Raw genomic sequence first — 17,041 nt, 5'->3', positions numbered from 1 at the left:
GTAAAATGTTTTGCATTTTGAACAAGATTTTTTAACTTGAAGTGACATGTAGCTTGAATTCAGCAACAGTAAGGTGACGATATTACTCTCTGTATTCAGTTTTCCGTTTCTGATGAGAATCAACCTGCAGAGATTTTCTTTCTTTGTTCCAGCAGTGGAAGCATAAGAACTTCTCCTGTTGCACAAATGCAGGCTAGCTTCTCTGCTGTCAGAGCTCCTTCTCATGTCACTTTGTAAATGGAAGGTTAGTCTTGCCGACTAGCAATAGAAAAGATGGAAGTATGGCTTTGAGTTTTCTTTCTTGACAATTTAATAGTGAAAGTTGTACCTTATACCTACTGTCGTATGCCACCAATAAATGGCAACTCTATAAATCCTTTAGAGATCCCACTCACAGCTTATTGATTTTATAGGAGTTGGGCTGGTGTGCACCCAAATGGAGAGGTCAGTCTTAGGTTTATCTCTGTGAGGAGAAGGGCCTTCTTTTACTCTGATGACTTAAAGGAGGAGTATCATTGGAGAGCCAAATTACTCAGAGCTGGAAAGTTCAAAAGAAATATTTAAAGTAATTCTATCTTCCAACTCAAGTCAGAAGCTTCAAAATGAAATAATTTTATTGTATTTGTCTTTATTTGACCTTAATCAACTTCCACTTTGACATTTGCGCTCAGTAGGAACAGATACAGACCTGCACTTGAATAACATTAGAGTGTAAAGAGAGGAATAGCATAAAGTGATGCACAAAAAGCAGTTCTAGTTCAAAAATGTGTTTTTGCAATAATAATTGTTATCTTTGTGACTTCATTCTTGTGTCTAGTGCTATACAGGCCGGCTGGTAAGACCGTAGCCATGAACTCTCCCTTTCAGTGTGTGTACTCCAGTGGCAGTCAGTGGGGCTCAGTGCTGTGGGGATGGTGTCTTCCTCACTTCTTCAGAGCAGTGTTTTTGTATTCCTGGGCTAGAATGTTTGGTTCTGGCTTTTACCAGTTTAAGCAGCAGATATAGCTCTGGATACAGTTTCTTGAGTACAGACAGGAATGAGCCCAAAATGGGGATTTGTTTTAATTCTTGAGAGCAATGCAGTATCATTTAAAGTATCCACATAATTGAAAAAGTGATGGCATAATACCAGCCTTTTTCCACCGAGCAAATCTTCTCCATCTGACTTCAATACTGATTAGATCTCTGACTTGAGGAACCATATTTTATATTGTTCACCTCTTATTAATGTTCTCTTATTAATGTTGCAGTGCTGTGTTTAGCATTATAGTATGTGGAATTAAATATGAATCTGTTAACTGTGTTCTTATGGCAGCTGATGAAGTGTGTGGATTCAAAATAATAAAACGGGTGATGAAAGCATTCTTTTACAGAAGAGGATATTTTCCCCCCTTTTTATGAAAGAAGAAATCTATTTATTTGTAAGCAGTGCCTCCCAGAAAGGGAAGGGTAGGGTATAACTTAAACGTATATGGAAAAGTCTCTGCCAGTAGCTCTCATTGTGAGTACTTCATGAAGGCTTGGTGGCTTTATGAAGTTGAGATATGTGCTCAGAACGCTTCCTGGGAGAGAAGGTTACCTATAGGAAGCTGACTTGATGAAAGCCAAGAGAATAAAGAGGAGGAAAAAGAAAAAGGAAAAAATAACAACTTACAGCCTTTGGCCATCAGCAGCCACACTGCTTTGCACGTTAAGCACGCTTATAAACAAGTCTGTGCATGCGTGTTCTCCATCTGCTGCGGTTCTATCTGTGGGGTGCTGTATGTATTTCTGCCTGATTCTACTTCTGATGGGCTGTACCAAACACCAGCCTTATGTGTTTCCCCCCACTGTTTTGCTCCTCCATTCTTTTTTTGGTTGAAGCATTCTCATTTTACAAAGGAAAACAGAAGAGTTGAGAAGGAAATTCCAGTGATCTTGTCTGGTCTGGGATTCTGGAATTGGGTGTCTGGTTGTAGAAACCTTAAACTGTTTATGATGGTATATGAGAATATACCAATCAGGTCTGTGTGCAAATGTTGCATTTGTTTGTCTGCTGGCTGGGCTCTGTGGGTGGTTTAGGATGACAATGTATAAAGAAGGACTGGAGCACTAAAGCTGCCTGCTGCTGCGTCTGCTGAGAAGTAGTGTCATCCCTTGCTGATCAAACTGTGTTACAGGAGCGTGTCCCAACTCAAGTGTGGCAGGTTGGAGCAGCACAAAGTCGCTTGTAAGCCAGCAGGACATGACAATAGCCTGGTGGTGCTTCATGCACACAGCCAGCACAGCTCAGGAGTTTACATGGTGGTACCTGCGAGCATCTGCAGCTGGAGGGGCTGTGGCCTGGAGGTGAGCAGCAGCATGGGGCAGTGGGGCTTTTGTTTTCTGTGCAGTGCTGTCCTGGGGCCAGGCTTTGGTGAGCTGGGTACAATAAGCTGCAGTTGATTCAAAAATAGATTAAATCCTGCTTCCAGAAGCTGTATCAGCATCCATCCTTGCTCCATGTCTCCTGATTAACCTACTGATGGCTGTGGCACTGAGAGCTGCCTTGGCTTTATTTCTGCACAGTCGTATAGACAGAATCTAATGAGTACAGCTGATCTGGATCTAAATGGATATAGCAGTTCAGCATCTGTTTCCAGGCCTTTGGCTACAAATGTGAGGATATTGATCTACCTGGGAGCAGCTGTGCTGAGTGAGCAGGGCTGGTGCAGGGTGGCCCTGCTGACGGATAGGCACACAGCAGGGAAAGCTGTCATGGCAAAGGGTGTGTGTGACGGGGAATGACTTGAAAATGAGAGAGAAGCCAAACAGAAAATGCTGCTCCTCCCCACCTGAAATGAGTTAGGTATGCTACTGTTGAACTTAGGTAAGATTTGATTTTTGAGGGCAAGTAACTACTGCAATATGTTGACGTAGCAAGATATTCCTACTGACAGCCCTTTTTCCTCCCTGCTTGTCGTTACCAAGAGTTTTGGTTTTGCTCTACAATAAGTGTTAGCCCTTCTAGCAATGTTCATTCTCCCTTCCACGCACCCCTCCTCCCCAGGCACTTCCATCCCAAAGCAAGAGAAGTCTTCAGCTTTGACTTCTGGATAAACGCTATCCATTCACCTCCTGGTTAGTTGGGAAATCTGAATAGTGTTTCACAAAACAATTCTTGATGTTTTTCACTTCCATGGATTTTCTTTTTTACAACAGTAATTTTAATGCCCTTGGTCTAAACTTAATTTGAATAAGTCAGAATGCCAGTTCAGGACATTCAGATGCTCGCGTTTGAGCAAAGTTTCATTGCTCATGAGAGGAGCTCAGTGGATATCTCTGAGTGTCTCCACGATTCATAGTCTTCTATATGTAAGAATTGTTTGATTTTAATGCATGTAGCTTCTGTCGCTCTGTAGCCTCTCCAGCAACCTCTGAGCAACAAGGTGGGGTGACCAGTGCAGTCCAACAGGAGCCATTGCACCTCCCTTTTCCAAAAAACAGCTGCTGAACCATCTCATTTCAAGCCTGTGTAGCTGCTGGTAGTCCCAGGCTGCAACAGAAGGATAAACTGAGCAAGGCACTGCAAGTACATCTGTGCTTTAAAATGATGCATGGGTTACTGTACATGTAGCACCTCGTGCAGATAGCCTCCGTGATCTTCTTTTCCATCACATCCCAGGAGAGTTGTCACCTGATTTCTAAAAACTCTCAAGAGATTCTGTCTTCTAGATTCCATTTCCCATATCACGCAAGCTTCTAATGAAAGGCATGGTTGCTTTTTGACTGTTAGGCAACTACTGTCAGTCCATAGGTGCATGCCATTGAGCTCCAGGTTGCAGTATTTCCAGTAGCTTGTGGACAAACATAGGTGGCTTTAAGGTGCCTTAACCAAAGAAATGTCAGTAAATGCAAAACCTAGGATTACATTTCTAAGACTAAGCAGCCTTTCAGCACATTTGATCCTATCAGCTAACACTACCTGGCAGGTCTGCTTTTGTCATTGTGTGAAATGAGAAATTAACTCTGCTAAGGTTCTCAGGTAACTGAATTCTTGCATGCTGCAGTGCTGCTATTTCAGGACAAAGAAATGATCACAGTGTCATCGCAGTGTCTGGAGCTAAGGAAAGCAGACTGTCCAGGAAATGCAGGAACCATTTCTTGTCTTCTGTGTTTTGAATCGCTTCCTGGAATTACCAAGTTTTATGGCCTGAAGTAGTGAGTGGAGTGAAACGTGCCATTGGACGGAAAGGAATGGCATTCAGCATCAAAAGGCATGTCACTGTTTACTATTTGAGGATGTTCTGGGAGGCAAGGCTCTGACGTTGTGGGACACTATTTCATGTCTGGTCCTCCATAAGCTGGCTCAGATGGTTGCCCAGCACCTCCTCCACTGAGCAAACAGTGTGTGTGGACACATCCTCAGTCAGAAGGAAGCTTGGCAGATCAATTCCATTGTTCTTCTGCAGGCCACTTATTTTAGACTCAGGAACCTATATAAATAAGTACATAATATTAAAAACAAAACACTCTGTACCTTTTTCTTCCAGTTAATTTAGTGCCTCTTCAGAACAAAATGTTATGTTCTGTCTGAATAGAAAGAATTTGCATGCAATATCTTGCTTTTACAGTTGTAGTCTGTTAATAATTATTGCCAATTTGTGGTTAGCTTAAAACGTAATAGTCTCTGTGTGTGGTTTTCAATGAAAAATAGCCATTGTAATGTTTGTCAGACTTCTTTATGCCTAGGGCATCACCCTGAATGTAGTGTATAGAACCAATTGAATACAACACTTCATGTCTTGGTGTTTGTTTTTCTTTACTTCTCATCTGTCAACTGCTGTGCTCATTTTATTACTACTGATACTTGAAGATGAGACAGCCCAATTCACTTCTCAGTTTTACATGTGTAAATTCAGCAGGACACATTTCTGACTTAATGCAGTAAAACAGATTAACTCTGCTGCTTGTATGTTCCTCTTTTTATAAAGAAATCATGAAATGGAAAATGTGTGTGGCCTTGCTGGGTCAATGAGTGATTAGCTATGAAACTGGCACACTGGGAGTTAAACTTCTTGGCGTCATCACTGACAACTTTCCTTTGGCATTTCAGTGTGGTTTTGGTGCTATAATGGCTAAAATTAGATCCTTCAGAGGGGAAACCATAACAGTAAAGAGATGAGTTACTGAGATGAGTTACTGAATTGTGAATTCCTGGAACCAAATGGCCCTCCTCCTTTTGAGAGGCTCCTTCCATCAGTAAGCACTGCGCAAGTGTGTACCTACAGCTCTTTCTGTAGCAAATCTGGTCTTAATGGCTTTATGAAGAAGGACTGTTTCTTAGAAGAAACATTGCCTGAAATTAGGCCTCTGTTTTATCCGAACATCAATCTTTGTACTAGTTCCCAGTTTGTACCAGTACCAAGAATATACATAATATTTTTAAGCAGCCACAAGCTTTTGCACACAGAAAGTGCTTGTCAATTTTCCTTTTTAATACAAAATCAAGGGCAATTTTAAGTTACGTGAGCCTGCAGGAAGAATCTGAATTGGGGGCTGAATATTGCTTTTTGTAAAACGCGTTCAAAAGACAACTGTATTTCTTGGAAATGTTTTCACAAAGGATTTGCTCCTAGAGTCAGACCATGTCTGCAGTGTTTCAAGCAGAACAAGGAACCAAGTGAGGAAGAACTGCAGCAAACTCTGCTTTATTTCCCATCCACATCCTTTTCTGGCACTTATAATGCCTGGCTGTACTGTGTATTTGTAGGGAGTCAGAAGTTAACCTCTTAGTTTCTGATTTTTCTGACCAAATCTTTTGTATCTAGCACAAGCAGTGCATGGACTTGGGATTTTCCAGATATTTTGATGGGAAGAGAGAAGTATTTGGACTTTCCTGAATTTCCAAAATACAAAAAGTCCCACAAATTTGATGCAGAATGAGGTTGTCAGTGGTCAGTGGAGGTCCCTGGTGGTTAGGCGAGAGTGAAGGTCTAAGGAGTTGCATGTCGGACACAAAGAGCTAGGCGTGGGAGTGGGGAGCAACATAAGAGAAGAAATACTGGCAGACATTCATCCTGTTAGAGAAAACCATTCTGAGAAGGCAAAAGAGGAGGAATCACTGTGATTCAACTCTCTGCCTTGCAGCAGCTGAGATCTGAAAGCATAGAACAGCTTTGCTGTGTTAAGAATGATGTAGTTCTGATTTTTTGCTCACTCAAAAAGTCATAAATTATTTTTTTTTATCTGTTCTTGGATAGAGGAGTTCTATAACAGCTTCTTGTGAGGGCTTTAATACCACGCACTATTCATAACACATGGACCAGAACTGGAAAATTACAGAGAAGAGAGGAGGGTCAGCAAAAGTAGACTGTGAGCACACAGACGTGGTTTGAACCTGAACTGACCTGAAAATTGACTATGAGGGGACATGATGGAAGTTGGGAAAAACAAGAATGGTGTCAGACAAGTCAACCTCACATGTGGTTCCTCCTGTCAAAAATTTGGTGTCATCAACTGAAACTAGTGGAAGGCAAGTTTGGAGAGGAAAAAGAGACTGGGGAGCAAAAAAAAAAAAAAAAAAAAAAAAAAAAAATCTGTTTGACAGAACGACTATTTGAGCTATGTCTTTTCTTTCTACAAAATATTTAGCATCTGTAATGTCTGCATAGATTTAATGGATTGTTTTGGGTTGTTGTAGTTTGCTGCTGTGTGTGGGCCTCCCCCTGTGAGCCAGGTGATGCTGGCAGCTTGTCCATGCATCTGTACCTTCCACATCCGTTGGCTGCTGTTTGCTGTGAAGGTGGGTAAGTGGGGAAGCAGAACTTAGTGGAATATATTTCTTTTTGCTGAGATTGGAGCTATATTTAGTTTTGATTACACAGGCTTTCACAAACCACAATGCCTGTTCCAGGATCCCAACCACTGCCCCTTCTGTTTTTTCCCAGAATTTTTATTTTCTTATTTTGAGAGGGTTGAAGATTGCATGTTTGTTACAAATATGCATTAGGATTAGCAGTTCTTAGCTTGGAAATTAGAAACAGAGGCTGAAAAGTGAATCATTTCTCCGGAAGTACAGAAAGTTGTGTCAATGTGAGAAATACCTTCTCAGGTGTTGGCAGTGTTACAATTCACTGTTTTACTTTGTGTTGCAAGAGATTGGGTAAGATAAAGGGAATGTCAAAGGATGCAAGATGTCTCTTTCCCACTGCCAAGCTAAACCAATACAGATGTGACTAGCAGGATTTTCTTCCATTCTTTTTTTTTCTTTTCCTGAAGTCAAAGAACTGATCAGCACGATTATTTTGAATTTTTCTGCTTTTTCTCTCTTCCAAAGTGCCATTATTTACTTTTCAACTATAGGACCCAAATGATGAATTAATATTTTCCTAGTTGCTTAAGATACCACTATGAGAGAGGATAGCGTACAGGAATTCATAATATTGAATTTATGCTACACATATGTAATATCAAATACAATAATAGTTGTACTGTCAGCTTGCATACATACAGAAAGCAGAGTATTTTAGTACTTAGAGAAAGCAACAAAGAGAAGCTAAGGATATTTTATTGTTTTATATACAGTAAGTATGTGTATGTATGTATATATGCATGTATGTTTATGGCATTGCAGATGGTGATTCTGATCTTGACTAAATGAGTTTACTGACCTTTTTTTTGCTTCAGCTATCCCAGCTGGAAAATTGGGTGAAAATATGGATTCTTTGTAAACCAGATGTTGTTGAAGCTGAGTTTTTCTTTTTAAATAGATTGAAAAAGAATTATCATTTCTGCAATATAGCATAGACAGAAATAGCAAATATTAGAATTACAATCAGAAAAGAATGCAATGGAAGCCAAAAAACATGGCAGCAGCAACATGTATGGAGATAGTAAACTTAGATGATTAAATTATTTAATGACTTTTTATGACCCTTTATTGCTATGTGTTTTGTTATCAAGGGCCGATTGAAGTCAAAGTAAACGAACAAAAAAGAGTAATGCTTGTTTGGAATTTCTCAATGCATCAAGCTAAAGAAGAAATTAAAGTAATTGCATATCTTATTTTTGTACACATCAGCAGGACAACATTGCTAATGGAAGGTTTATTCTTCCATCCTGATTGCTGGTGTAAAAAGAAGCATTTTGTTTGCTTGAGTATTCTTACTATCCCAATTTCTGTTCAACCTGAGCAACGATAACTGGAGCAGAGGCCCATGGTTACGGCTCTCAGCTGTGCAGCATACAGTTTGTGGCTCACTGTGCTCCAGGGACTCAGATTTGCAACAAGGGCAATTGGCAGCACTGTAGCACATGGCTCTGCTGGCTTTGCCAAGGACTGCTGTCTCAAGTGTAGAACAGGCGTGAAAGGAGTGGCCGTAGGGATGAGATTTGTGGTCCTAGCTTTCTGCTAGGTGCAGGGGGTTTTCCAGTGTGGAAAGCTGCTGAAACAATTCTCCTGTTGGGAATGTCTTCTTGGGGGGTTGGATGGTAGAAACATTGTCATAAAGTGGGAGTACTAAATACGCATAGATTGCCACAGAGCTTTTGGAGTTGTTGTTTTTTTTCCTAAATACAGAAGCTTAAACTTACAAGTTTGTTCTGTGTGAGGTGCACTGATATCCGGGCCATGAGGTGAAAGTAAAGGGCGCAGAGGAATGCTGAGATCAGTGCTCTGTCAGCCCAGAAGGGCAGAAATGGATTGACATAGACCCCAGTAGCAGCAGCAGCACCTGTTTTCTGGAAAGGCTTGTTAGCAGAGCTCTGACAAATAGAAGAGGCTGCTTCTCATGGATGCTTATGAGGGGATGTTGCTACCCTGCCTTGGAGAGCTCACCTTCTGTGCTGATGTCATTTTTTCCATGATAGATTCCCAGCCCTTTGTCTGCTAAGGGCTATCTGGTGGATGTGTAGGCAGAATGCAAGTATCAGCTGCTTCAACGACTTCACGAAGCCTGTTTTATATATGCAGAGGTTGATGTTTCAGCTTGTTATTGGAGTGTACCTGGAGTCAGATTTCTCAGAAAACAATGTAACTCTCTTCCAGCTGATTCAATACCAGAGTGACTTGCAAAAAGGTTGCTTCATGTGTAATTTTACCATTATACATTTGGGAGAAAAAAAGAAGTCTATCATAAAAACAAACAAAAAAACAAACCAAACCAAAAAAAACCCACAAAAAACAACTTATTTCTGATCCCACTGCCATAATCTACTTTACCTGTGCAATGTGAAACTTTTAGGAAGTGCAGTTTTACATGCCTTCACAAACCCATGCAGGTTGACTTCTGGAAGGTGTGGATGAGATGAATGTGTAGTGTACAGTCACTAACACTGAATTTTCTGAGGGGCTGAGTGTCATCCTTTGGTTTTTTTCAGTGATTTTTCTCCTCTAGTTCTACCAGGAACACTTGATATGCTGGGATTTCTACAGCCATTCAAAGGAGGTGGGCAGGGTCCTTATGTGCACTCTGCTGAGTGACCAAGTGTTAACATTGGGTAGGCCAAGTATCTCATTAGGGCTATACTGTGGAGACTGCCTGGGTGGTAGTGTTACTGTCATTGCACTGGCCTACGTTTATAAATGAAGCTAGTTTTGTTACAAGAGGTTTATCTTTCATTCAGAATACAATTTCTGAGTAGGCATACTACACAGCGCTACTTGAGGCTTGGGTGCTGCATGTTCCAACAAAAGGAGTGTTCCTGCATGTTAAGCTGTCTTTTTCCAATCCTTTAAATAACTTTGACCCTGCTTTACCTGCAAATGCTAGCCTCCTAGTGCTGCTCTGGAAAGATGGATGAGCAGGTTTTAGCAAAATAAGCGAAAACTAAATGGACGAGACAGATAATTATTTAGGCTGTTGTAGCAGATGTTAATTATTTGCAGTAAATGTTGCTCATATTTCCATAGACTGCTTTATATATGCTGCAGAGTTTAGGCTGGCACAGATTGCTCTGTTGTTTTGAAACGTACACCGGAGTGCTTGCAGACTCGAGGCACAGAGTACCTATAGATAGCTGCTGTGGGGGTGGGGAAGTCTTTTTCCCCTCCATAACAGACATTGATGCATGCTCAAAAGCGCCTGAGGCTGCTCAAGTATGACCTCTTGTTGGTTAGTACCTGCTCTTCTGTATTTGTTTTCTTGCTTTCTCATTCTGAGCTCTTCTGTGCTTCTTTCTTGGAGGTTGTCCCATCTGATTTAATTCTCCATATGTGCCTGTGTTAGTGATGTAATTGTAGTATTGACAAAACTCTGAGTCTGCAGTACTACCATGAAAGTGACTGTGGGTGTGCAGTTATTTATGTATACATGAGCATAAGTCAAGACTGTGCTTTTGACTTGCACTGTGCATGTCAGCATTCCTCCTGGACAGAAACCCTGAGCCAAAGGGAACTATTCATTCCCTGAAACTTGCTATGAATTTGATCTTTGCATGAACTGATGTTTTATTTTGATCCTTCCTGGTGGGAGAAGGAGATTATATTATTTAGGAGGGCAGTATTGTAAATTCAGTATTTGCAAGTAGAATATTCAGCAAATCAAATGTTTTGCCTTTTTAGAAATGCCTTCTATGTTAGTTGAAGATATGTACTTTCAGAACTGAATTTTTGTATGCTTATAGGGCTGCTTGATAAGCTTCAGTTAATTCTGTTTTCCAGCAAGTGAATGGCATACTGTATCAGTGGATTAGTTTGTCCAGCAGTACATTTCTACATATCACTGTGTATCGTAGATTCAAACTAAAGTCAGTGAAGCATTCCAGTGCATAGATTTAAAAGAGAAATAAATTAAAGAGGGCGGAAGATATAGAAGCAATGTAGGAAAGCAGAAGAAAAGAACTATTAGAGAATTTATGACCCCCATCAAAAAACCTGAATGCTAACGGCTATGCTGTTAAAATCTGCTTTGCACTTCTGCTACAGAACGAAGCATTATTAGATGACTGGGGACGTTATTCCCTATCACGAGTGCGGAGGGATATGCTTTCAAAACACATCTAAGAAACTGATGCCTTTGTTTGTAGTTGTTCACTGTTAATTCTGTTATATTGCTGTGTGAGTACTACAGCTTATTTGTTATTTCATTGCTTCAACCTTTAAATGCCACGGTGTTGAGAAATTACTGTATGCATGTAAATTTTGTCCCTGGCTGAACTGAGCATCAGTATTTTGCAGGCCTTACGCAGGCTGCAGGAGCTGGCTGAGCAGGGAACCGTCTTCCCCTTTGGGCAGCCTGGCACCGTGCTGCACAGCTTGGGGTTAAGGGACTATCTTTGCCAGGTTCCCTCATCAAGTGGTGTCTGTTGTCCTGTGTGCAGGCAATGCTGCAGGAGGCTGAGGGAAGGAGAGCTGGAGATGGCGGCCTGTGTTCGAGTTACAGAAAGGAGTCGATATGCTATGGAGCCTCTGAGAGGATTTGATATCTGCTTAAAGTTAAGTCAGCAAGGCTGATGGATCCGGCACTAAATTTAACTTCTGGCAAGGACCTTTTATCTTGGCAGCTGCATTCACTATGTTAGATGAGAGGCACTTGGGACTTGGTAAAGATAGCGTCGTGGTTGGAAAGAAAACAAGGGTGATTCCAACTTGGTTAGTGTTGTGGTTCTATATTGGTAGCCACTTGAAATGTCTGCATACCTTGGCAAAGGACTTCTGCTGTCTTTTCTGTTTTCTAGTGCCAAACATGGATGCTTTTCACTGCTAAGTAGGAGTGCAGTGAAATCTGTCTTTACCAGCCTGCTGTATGACTGCTGAAATTCAATTTCAAGGAGATGATGATCTCAAACACAAAGCTGAGAGATGAAGATACTGTTGGTATAGTTTTTTAATTCATGGAATTTGTGCACTGTACTTCAAATTTAGAAGACAAAAGCAATCATGGAACAGATACGTTTATGTAGTGCTCAGGTTATATATGCTGTGCTCAGTATGTCCAGGTCCCTGGCATTCTGCCTGTGGAACAACCATGTGGAAATTTTGCAGAGGTCTGTTACCATGGATCAAATGTTACTAATACTGAAAAATGCCTGAAAGAGTTACTGGAATTTCCAATGATTTGCTCAAAGAGGAAAAAAATAAGCAACAACAACAAAAAAAGGCAGCACTCAGGGCAGTGTTGCAGATCTCTGAATATTTAACTAAAATTAGTTATGAAAAAGATGCTTATAGTTTAATATGTGAAATATTTGGAATGAAATAGTAGAAAATAGTTTATTCTCTTGGTTACACAGACTAAGATTAACTGAGCATAAGACTAATGGACATCCCACAGAGATGGTCTGCAGAGGGAAATGCAGCTCTGCTACCCCAGCAGGCTGAACCCTCTGCTGAACGAAAGAGAATAGAAGGGGCCGTGTGTGCACGTGCACGTGTGTGGGCCCTGACGAGGTTTGTTTCATTGTCTAAGACCTTTATGTCCTGTCAGCCTGCAGACAGCTGCCTTGGGCAGCCCCACCTCACCAGCAGCAGGCAGGCTGCCCTGTTCCGCGCAGGGCAGGGGGGCAAGTAGCTGCCCTGGGGGACCTGCACTGATGGTTCCTGGGCACTGCAGTGTTGGTTCCACCAGGCGAACACATGGTGAGCTGCCGTTTTGGCAGGTGACTACAAAACCAGGTTTTGCAGGTCAAAATGTATTTTGAACTTCGCCCCTTTTTTTTTTTTTTTTCTTTTCATTTTGCAGCTGTCTGCGGATGCGTAAGTTTGCAGGGTGCTTCCTCATACTGGTATTTGCACTGATTTGAAAGGGGAACTGTACCTTGATACAAAGCAAGGCAGATCCCAGGCCTGAGCGGTACCTATGTGCTCTGCTGGGCCTGTGTTCGAGGCCTGCTTACCTGCACTGCAACCAATCACCATTCTTTGCTTGGAGACGTACGTGTGCATGAAAGAAGAATGCAACCATTTTGACTTTCGAACCAGCGAGGAGAAAGGATGTAATGGTTTTTGAGGCAAAGGCAGACGTTCAGTTGCAAGCTTTTGTCCTATAACTTCCTATTTTGATTTGCATAAGAGCCAGGGGGGTGTAGGGAGGATGTATTTATGGTTTAATGAGACACCGTTGCCTTAGAACATTATTCACAGGGAAGAAATGAGTTATTACAGGCTTTCTTTCTGTTCAGTTTCTGTGGATACAGCATGTAAGTTTTAGCTGTACTTCCCCATTGAGTGGTATCAGTAGCTTTCATTTGTTGCACTGAAGCTGCTGAAGCAAAGAGGTTACAGGGGCACAGTTTCTTAAGAGTGATTTGTTTGCCGCTTGAATTCCTACTGATACAATGAGCTTTCGAGGACGAGTTTTCAGAAGGGAGCCCAGTGAGCTGCGGAAGAAGAGAAAGACCATTAGGCGAGTGAATCGAGGAGAAATGCAAAGGCTGAGCTGTGTGAGTATTCCTCCGTCTTCCATCTCTACTACAAAATTGTTACGAGATTACAGGTCAAATATAAATAGAGGAGAGCAGGACTTATTCCTTGGTGTGTATAGAGGATGACTGATTCTCATCAGACTGTAGAATGAGGTACATGGTAGAATGATTTTTTTCTTAAAAAAAAATTCTTAAAAACAAGACTGAAGCATGCAGAGTTCAGGGAATTTACATCAGGAAAACGAGGTAGCATTATGTTTCTCTTCTTGGAAAGAGTGTTGAGGCACTGGCACAGGCTGCCCAGGGAGGTGGCAGAGTCACCATCCCTGGGAGTGCTCAAGAGCTCTAGAGATGTACTGAGGAACAGGGTTTAGTGGGCAATACTGGCTGTAGGTGGACTGTTGGACTAGATGATCATAGAGGTCTTTTCCAACATAATGATCCTGTGTTGTTGATCAGACAGATGCTGACAACAGTGCAATGTGATGATGTCTCTATGCCTGGTAACAAATGCTTGGCAGTTCTGTGAAAATCCTTGATGGTGCCTCTGGAGTAGAAAGTTCTTCTGTGTGATTTCAGGGTCATTTCACACTTCGTAGTCTGCTTTGTGCCTTTGGAGACCAGGAGCAGGAGGAAGCCACCATCCTTCTGCAGCGAGCAATAGGGGAAAGCTCCAGCGCCTTTGGTGGAAAGCTGCAGCAAGGTTCTGCCCCATCAAGGCAAACAGTGGCACTGAGCTGGGACTCCACTTTCTGAAACCCAAAGTGTGGCACACGTTAATTATTTTGTGTCTGAACTTTCTCAACTAAAAGTGAAACTATCGGAAAGTTAGGTAAAACACAGAGAACCCTGCTGGGAGGCAACTTAAGCAAGCACTGTTTCTCAGAGTATTCTCTTAGCTTGAGGCATTAATTTAGATTTCAGATGTTTGTTTCCCTGATGATGATTTGGAGACAGTGGATCCTTTTCTTTGTAAGAACTGTTCAGTTTTCTTCTGTAGTTTTGCGGAGCAAATTAGATAGTGTTTCTGTGCATGCTGAGGGATTTTTGGAGGCTGTTCTTCATGCTAATGTAACAAAGAATCAGCGATAATACATCGAAGATGATTATTCTCATTAGCTTTCTTAAGAAGGAAAGTATATATGCAATTGTAGCATTTAGTAACAGATAAGTTGGGATGGTCTGTGGTTCATCTAGTAGTAAAGTACTTGTGATTTGCTTGTTACCATCTGCCATTTTGGATTTGTATTTTATATGGAAGTGGATCTTTCAGACACAGCTACTTTACAATGTAGTTCCTGCTGTCACACAGCTGGAGACGCCAAGGGCTAGAGAGGTTTTGAAGTTAACTCTCAAACACCGCTAGATCTTCAGAAGTTCAATAGTTCCCAAATAACTGTTGGGATTTTCCAAAGAGTGAAGTGTGTCAGTCTTCTGGATGAAAACATTGCGGCTGAGTGGTTACCACTGAAAACTTACCTTACAGTTTCCAGGCATCTGAGTCTGCTCTTGTTTCCTTGAACCTGACTCCAAAATTTGGTATAATCAAGGTTACGTACCTGAAAAGCATAACATTCTTGAGAGTTAACAACAACAAAAAGCTATCTTTATGTACTTTGAAGGCATTTGATATTTTAGGAAGTTTCATGACTGCGCTTTTAAGGAGGCCTATTTTCCCTTGATAATGATAATTACTTGATTTTGGCATGATAAATTGAGTTAAATCATGAGCTTTTTCATTAGTTAGTCCTTACCAGTCTACCTGTTTTGTTTTCTTTAATAAAAAAGAAAATTGTACTTCATAGTCTCAGTCTCTGAGAATGAAGGCTGATGCTGCTGGTGAGAGCATCTAACCCTGGCTTATTAGGACATAGGCAGTGTCACTTGACTTATACTGATAAATCCTGGTTGTTTTGTTGTTATTGTACAGATCCTGATCTTATGTGATTAGTGCTCCCTAGAAGTGGTTGAAGGCTTGCAGGAAAGCACGGTTAGAAATAAAACAAAGCCCAAATAGCAGCAATAAATCAGTAACCTGCCTGCAGGCAGTGCACTGCACTTCTGCAAAGTGTCTTGCTGTTATAATAAGTGAGATATAAGTTGGGTTTTCAGGGGAATCTGTTTGTTTTTATTTCTTTTCAGACAGAAAATAGACTGATATGGGGTCACTGTGTCATGCTATTCTGTGGATGGATTTCTCAATAGCATGTTTTGCCCCTGGGAAACACAAACATGCTTGGCTTTACTCTTGTGGTTTGTGACCCGTGTCATTCTACCCAATATTTCATAATTGGAGCATGTTAAATTGTTGGCCTATGGGTACTCCTTGTTACCAAGCCAGGAGCTTTTCTCTCCTGTATTCATTAGCAGTGTACCAGCAGTGCTACAGGTCTCACAGTGCTGTTAACACCCGTGGCCTCTGGATGGGGGTCCTTGTTCAAAGACAGTGTTTCTTCCTACAGCATAGCTAAACCTGTGTTTTCTGTAGGTGGACTTGTATTATTTGCTGGAAAAATTCTTTTGTAAGTCTATTTATAATCTGATTAATTTTAATTGATTATAGATTGCTGACGGAGCCTATAATGTGGTTGAGCAGACTATGTTTTCATTTACGTTGTGCATGTGAGTGATTTGGTTGCTAATTGATTGGGAGGGTGGTTGATGTCAGTGAAATAATTACAAATTCATGTCAATGGGAAGCTGAGTTTATGGCGATTGTGCACGAATGATACTGTTGTTTATGGATGAATCCTCAGTGGAAATACAAATGTGATTATTTGGGCAGACAGCATGAAAATATCTATAACTCCTGAAGAGGTAAATAACCATAGTGTAGTTGGACAAAGGGAGATATTTACTAACTATAAAGAAGCAGGGCAGCATATATGAGGTCTGTCATACAGGATGTTAACTTATTGCAAAGTTCACTCTAGAAATCAAATGTTATTTTTGAAAAGTTTATTTAGAGCGAATGCAAACATTTTTAAGATTTGGTTTTTTTGACTGAAGGATTTCTGGAGTCTTTGAGCACCCTTCAAAAATGATGTTTGCTCAGTCTCTGAGTCTGGGACTTCACAGATCTAAATTTTAGTATTTAAGTGAAAATGGCCAATGTAGTTGACCACTGTGCACTGCCTTGCAATTTCATCATGCAGTTCACAGCAGTGATCAAAGCCTTTAGTGTCAGAGCATGTTCTCATGAACAGACATTGGAGCTTTCTTTTGGGTTCTAAATACTCACTGCAAAACAAAGCAACAATAACAACAAAGTCTTATGCGCACCTTAAAAAGCCAACTAAAAATAAACCTTCACTTTTGAAGTAAATAAAAATGATTTTCACAAGTAGCTCAGTGCTATGCACTGTGTTCTGTAGCTTGCACAGCTACTCTAGCATCAGGATTGTGCCAGATACGGCTGGTGGAGGATAACCTTGCAGCGTCATTGCTTGCATCTTCTTTCCTGAACTTCCCCTGAACCTGTACACAGACAAAGAGGTACATGTGTATCACTGCATCTCCCTCACTTGTCCAGATTGGATGAAGGAAGGAACTGGTTTGGTGTGATTTTTGTTACTGTAACCAGTGCTCTTATCACTGTGAACCTGCTGTGGCTGTCAGAGTTGGTTTTTCGTGTTTACTATGAGGGTCATTTGATTGGCACTGAAGTGCAAAAATTGTGAGCATCTTTTTCCATGTACATTTTCTATGGACAGCAGTG

At 41.1% G+C, this 17,041-nt stretch overlaps 1 protein-coding gene across 15 annotated transcripts in view; it reads left to right on the top strand.

The window, feature by feature from the left end:
* Positions 1-17,041, top strand: part of DOCK10 (dedicator of cytokinesis 10) — a 142,468-nt gene that overhangs the window by 22,997 nt on the left and 102,430 nt on the right. The window contains exon 1 of one of the 15 annotated variants that reach the window (XM_085233050.1): positions 4,970-6,763. The exons of 12 other annotated variants lie outside the window; for them this stretch is intronic. In XM_085233050.1, coding sequence (XP_085089176.1) covers positions 6,701-6,763 — 63 coding nt within the window. In that variant the 5' untranslated portion in view covers positions 4,970-6,700. Of the gene's footprint in view, positions 1-4,969; positions 6,764-13,022; positions 13,342-17,041 lie in introns of those variants that run through there. 2 more of the 15 variants (XM_085233052.1, XM_085233047.1) reach the window with 2 other exon arrangements.

Source organism: Meleagris gallopavo, chromosome 11, assembly GCF_905368555.1.
Source record: "Meleagris gallopavo chromosome 11, MGAL_WU_HG_1.1, whole genome shotgun sequence".
NCBI lineage: Eukaryota > Metazoa > Chordata > Aves > Galliformes > Phasianidae > Meleagris > Meleagris gallopavo.
This window is presented reverse-complemented; position numbering and strand designations above follow the sequence as displayed.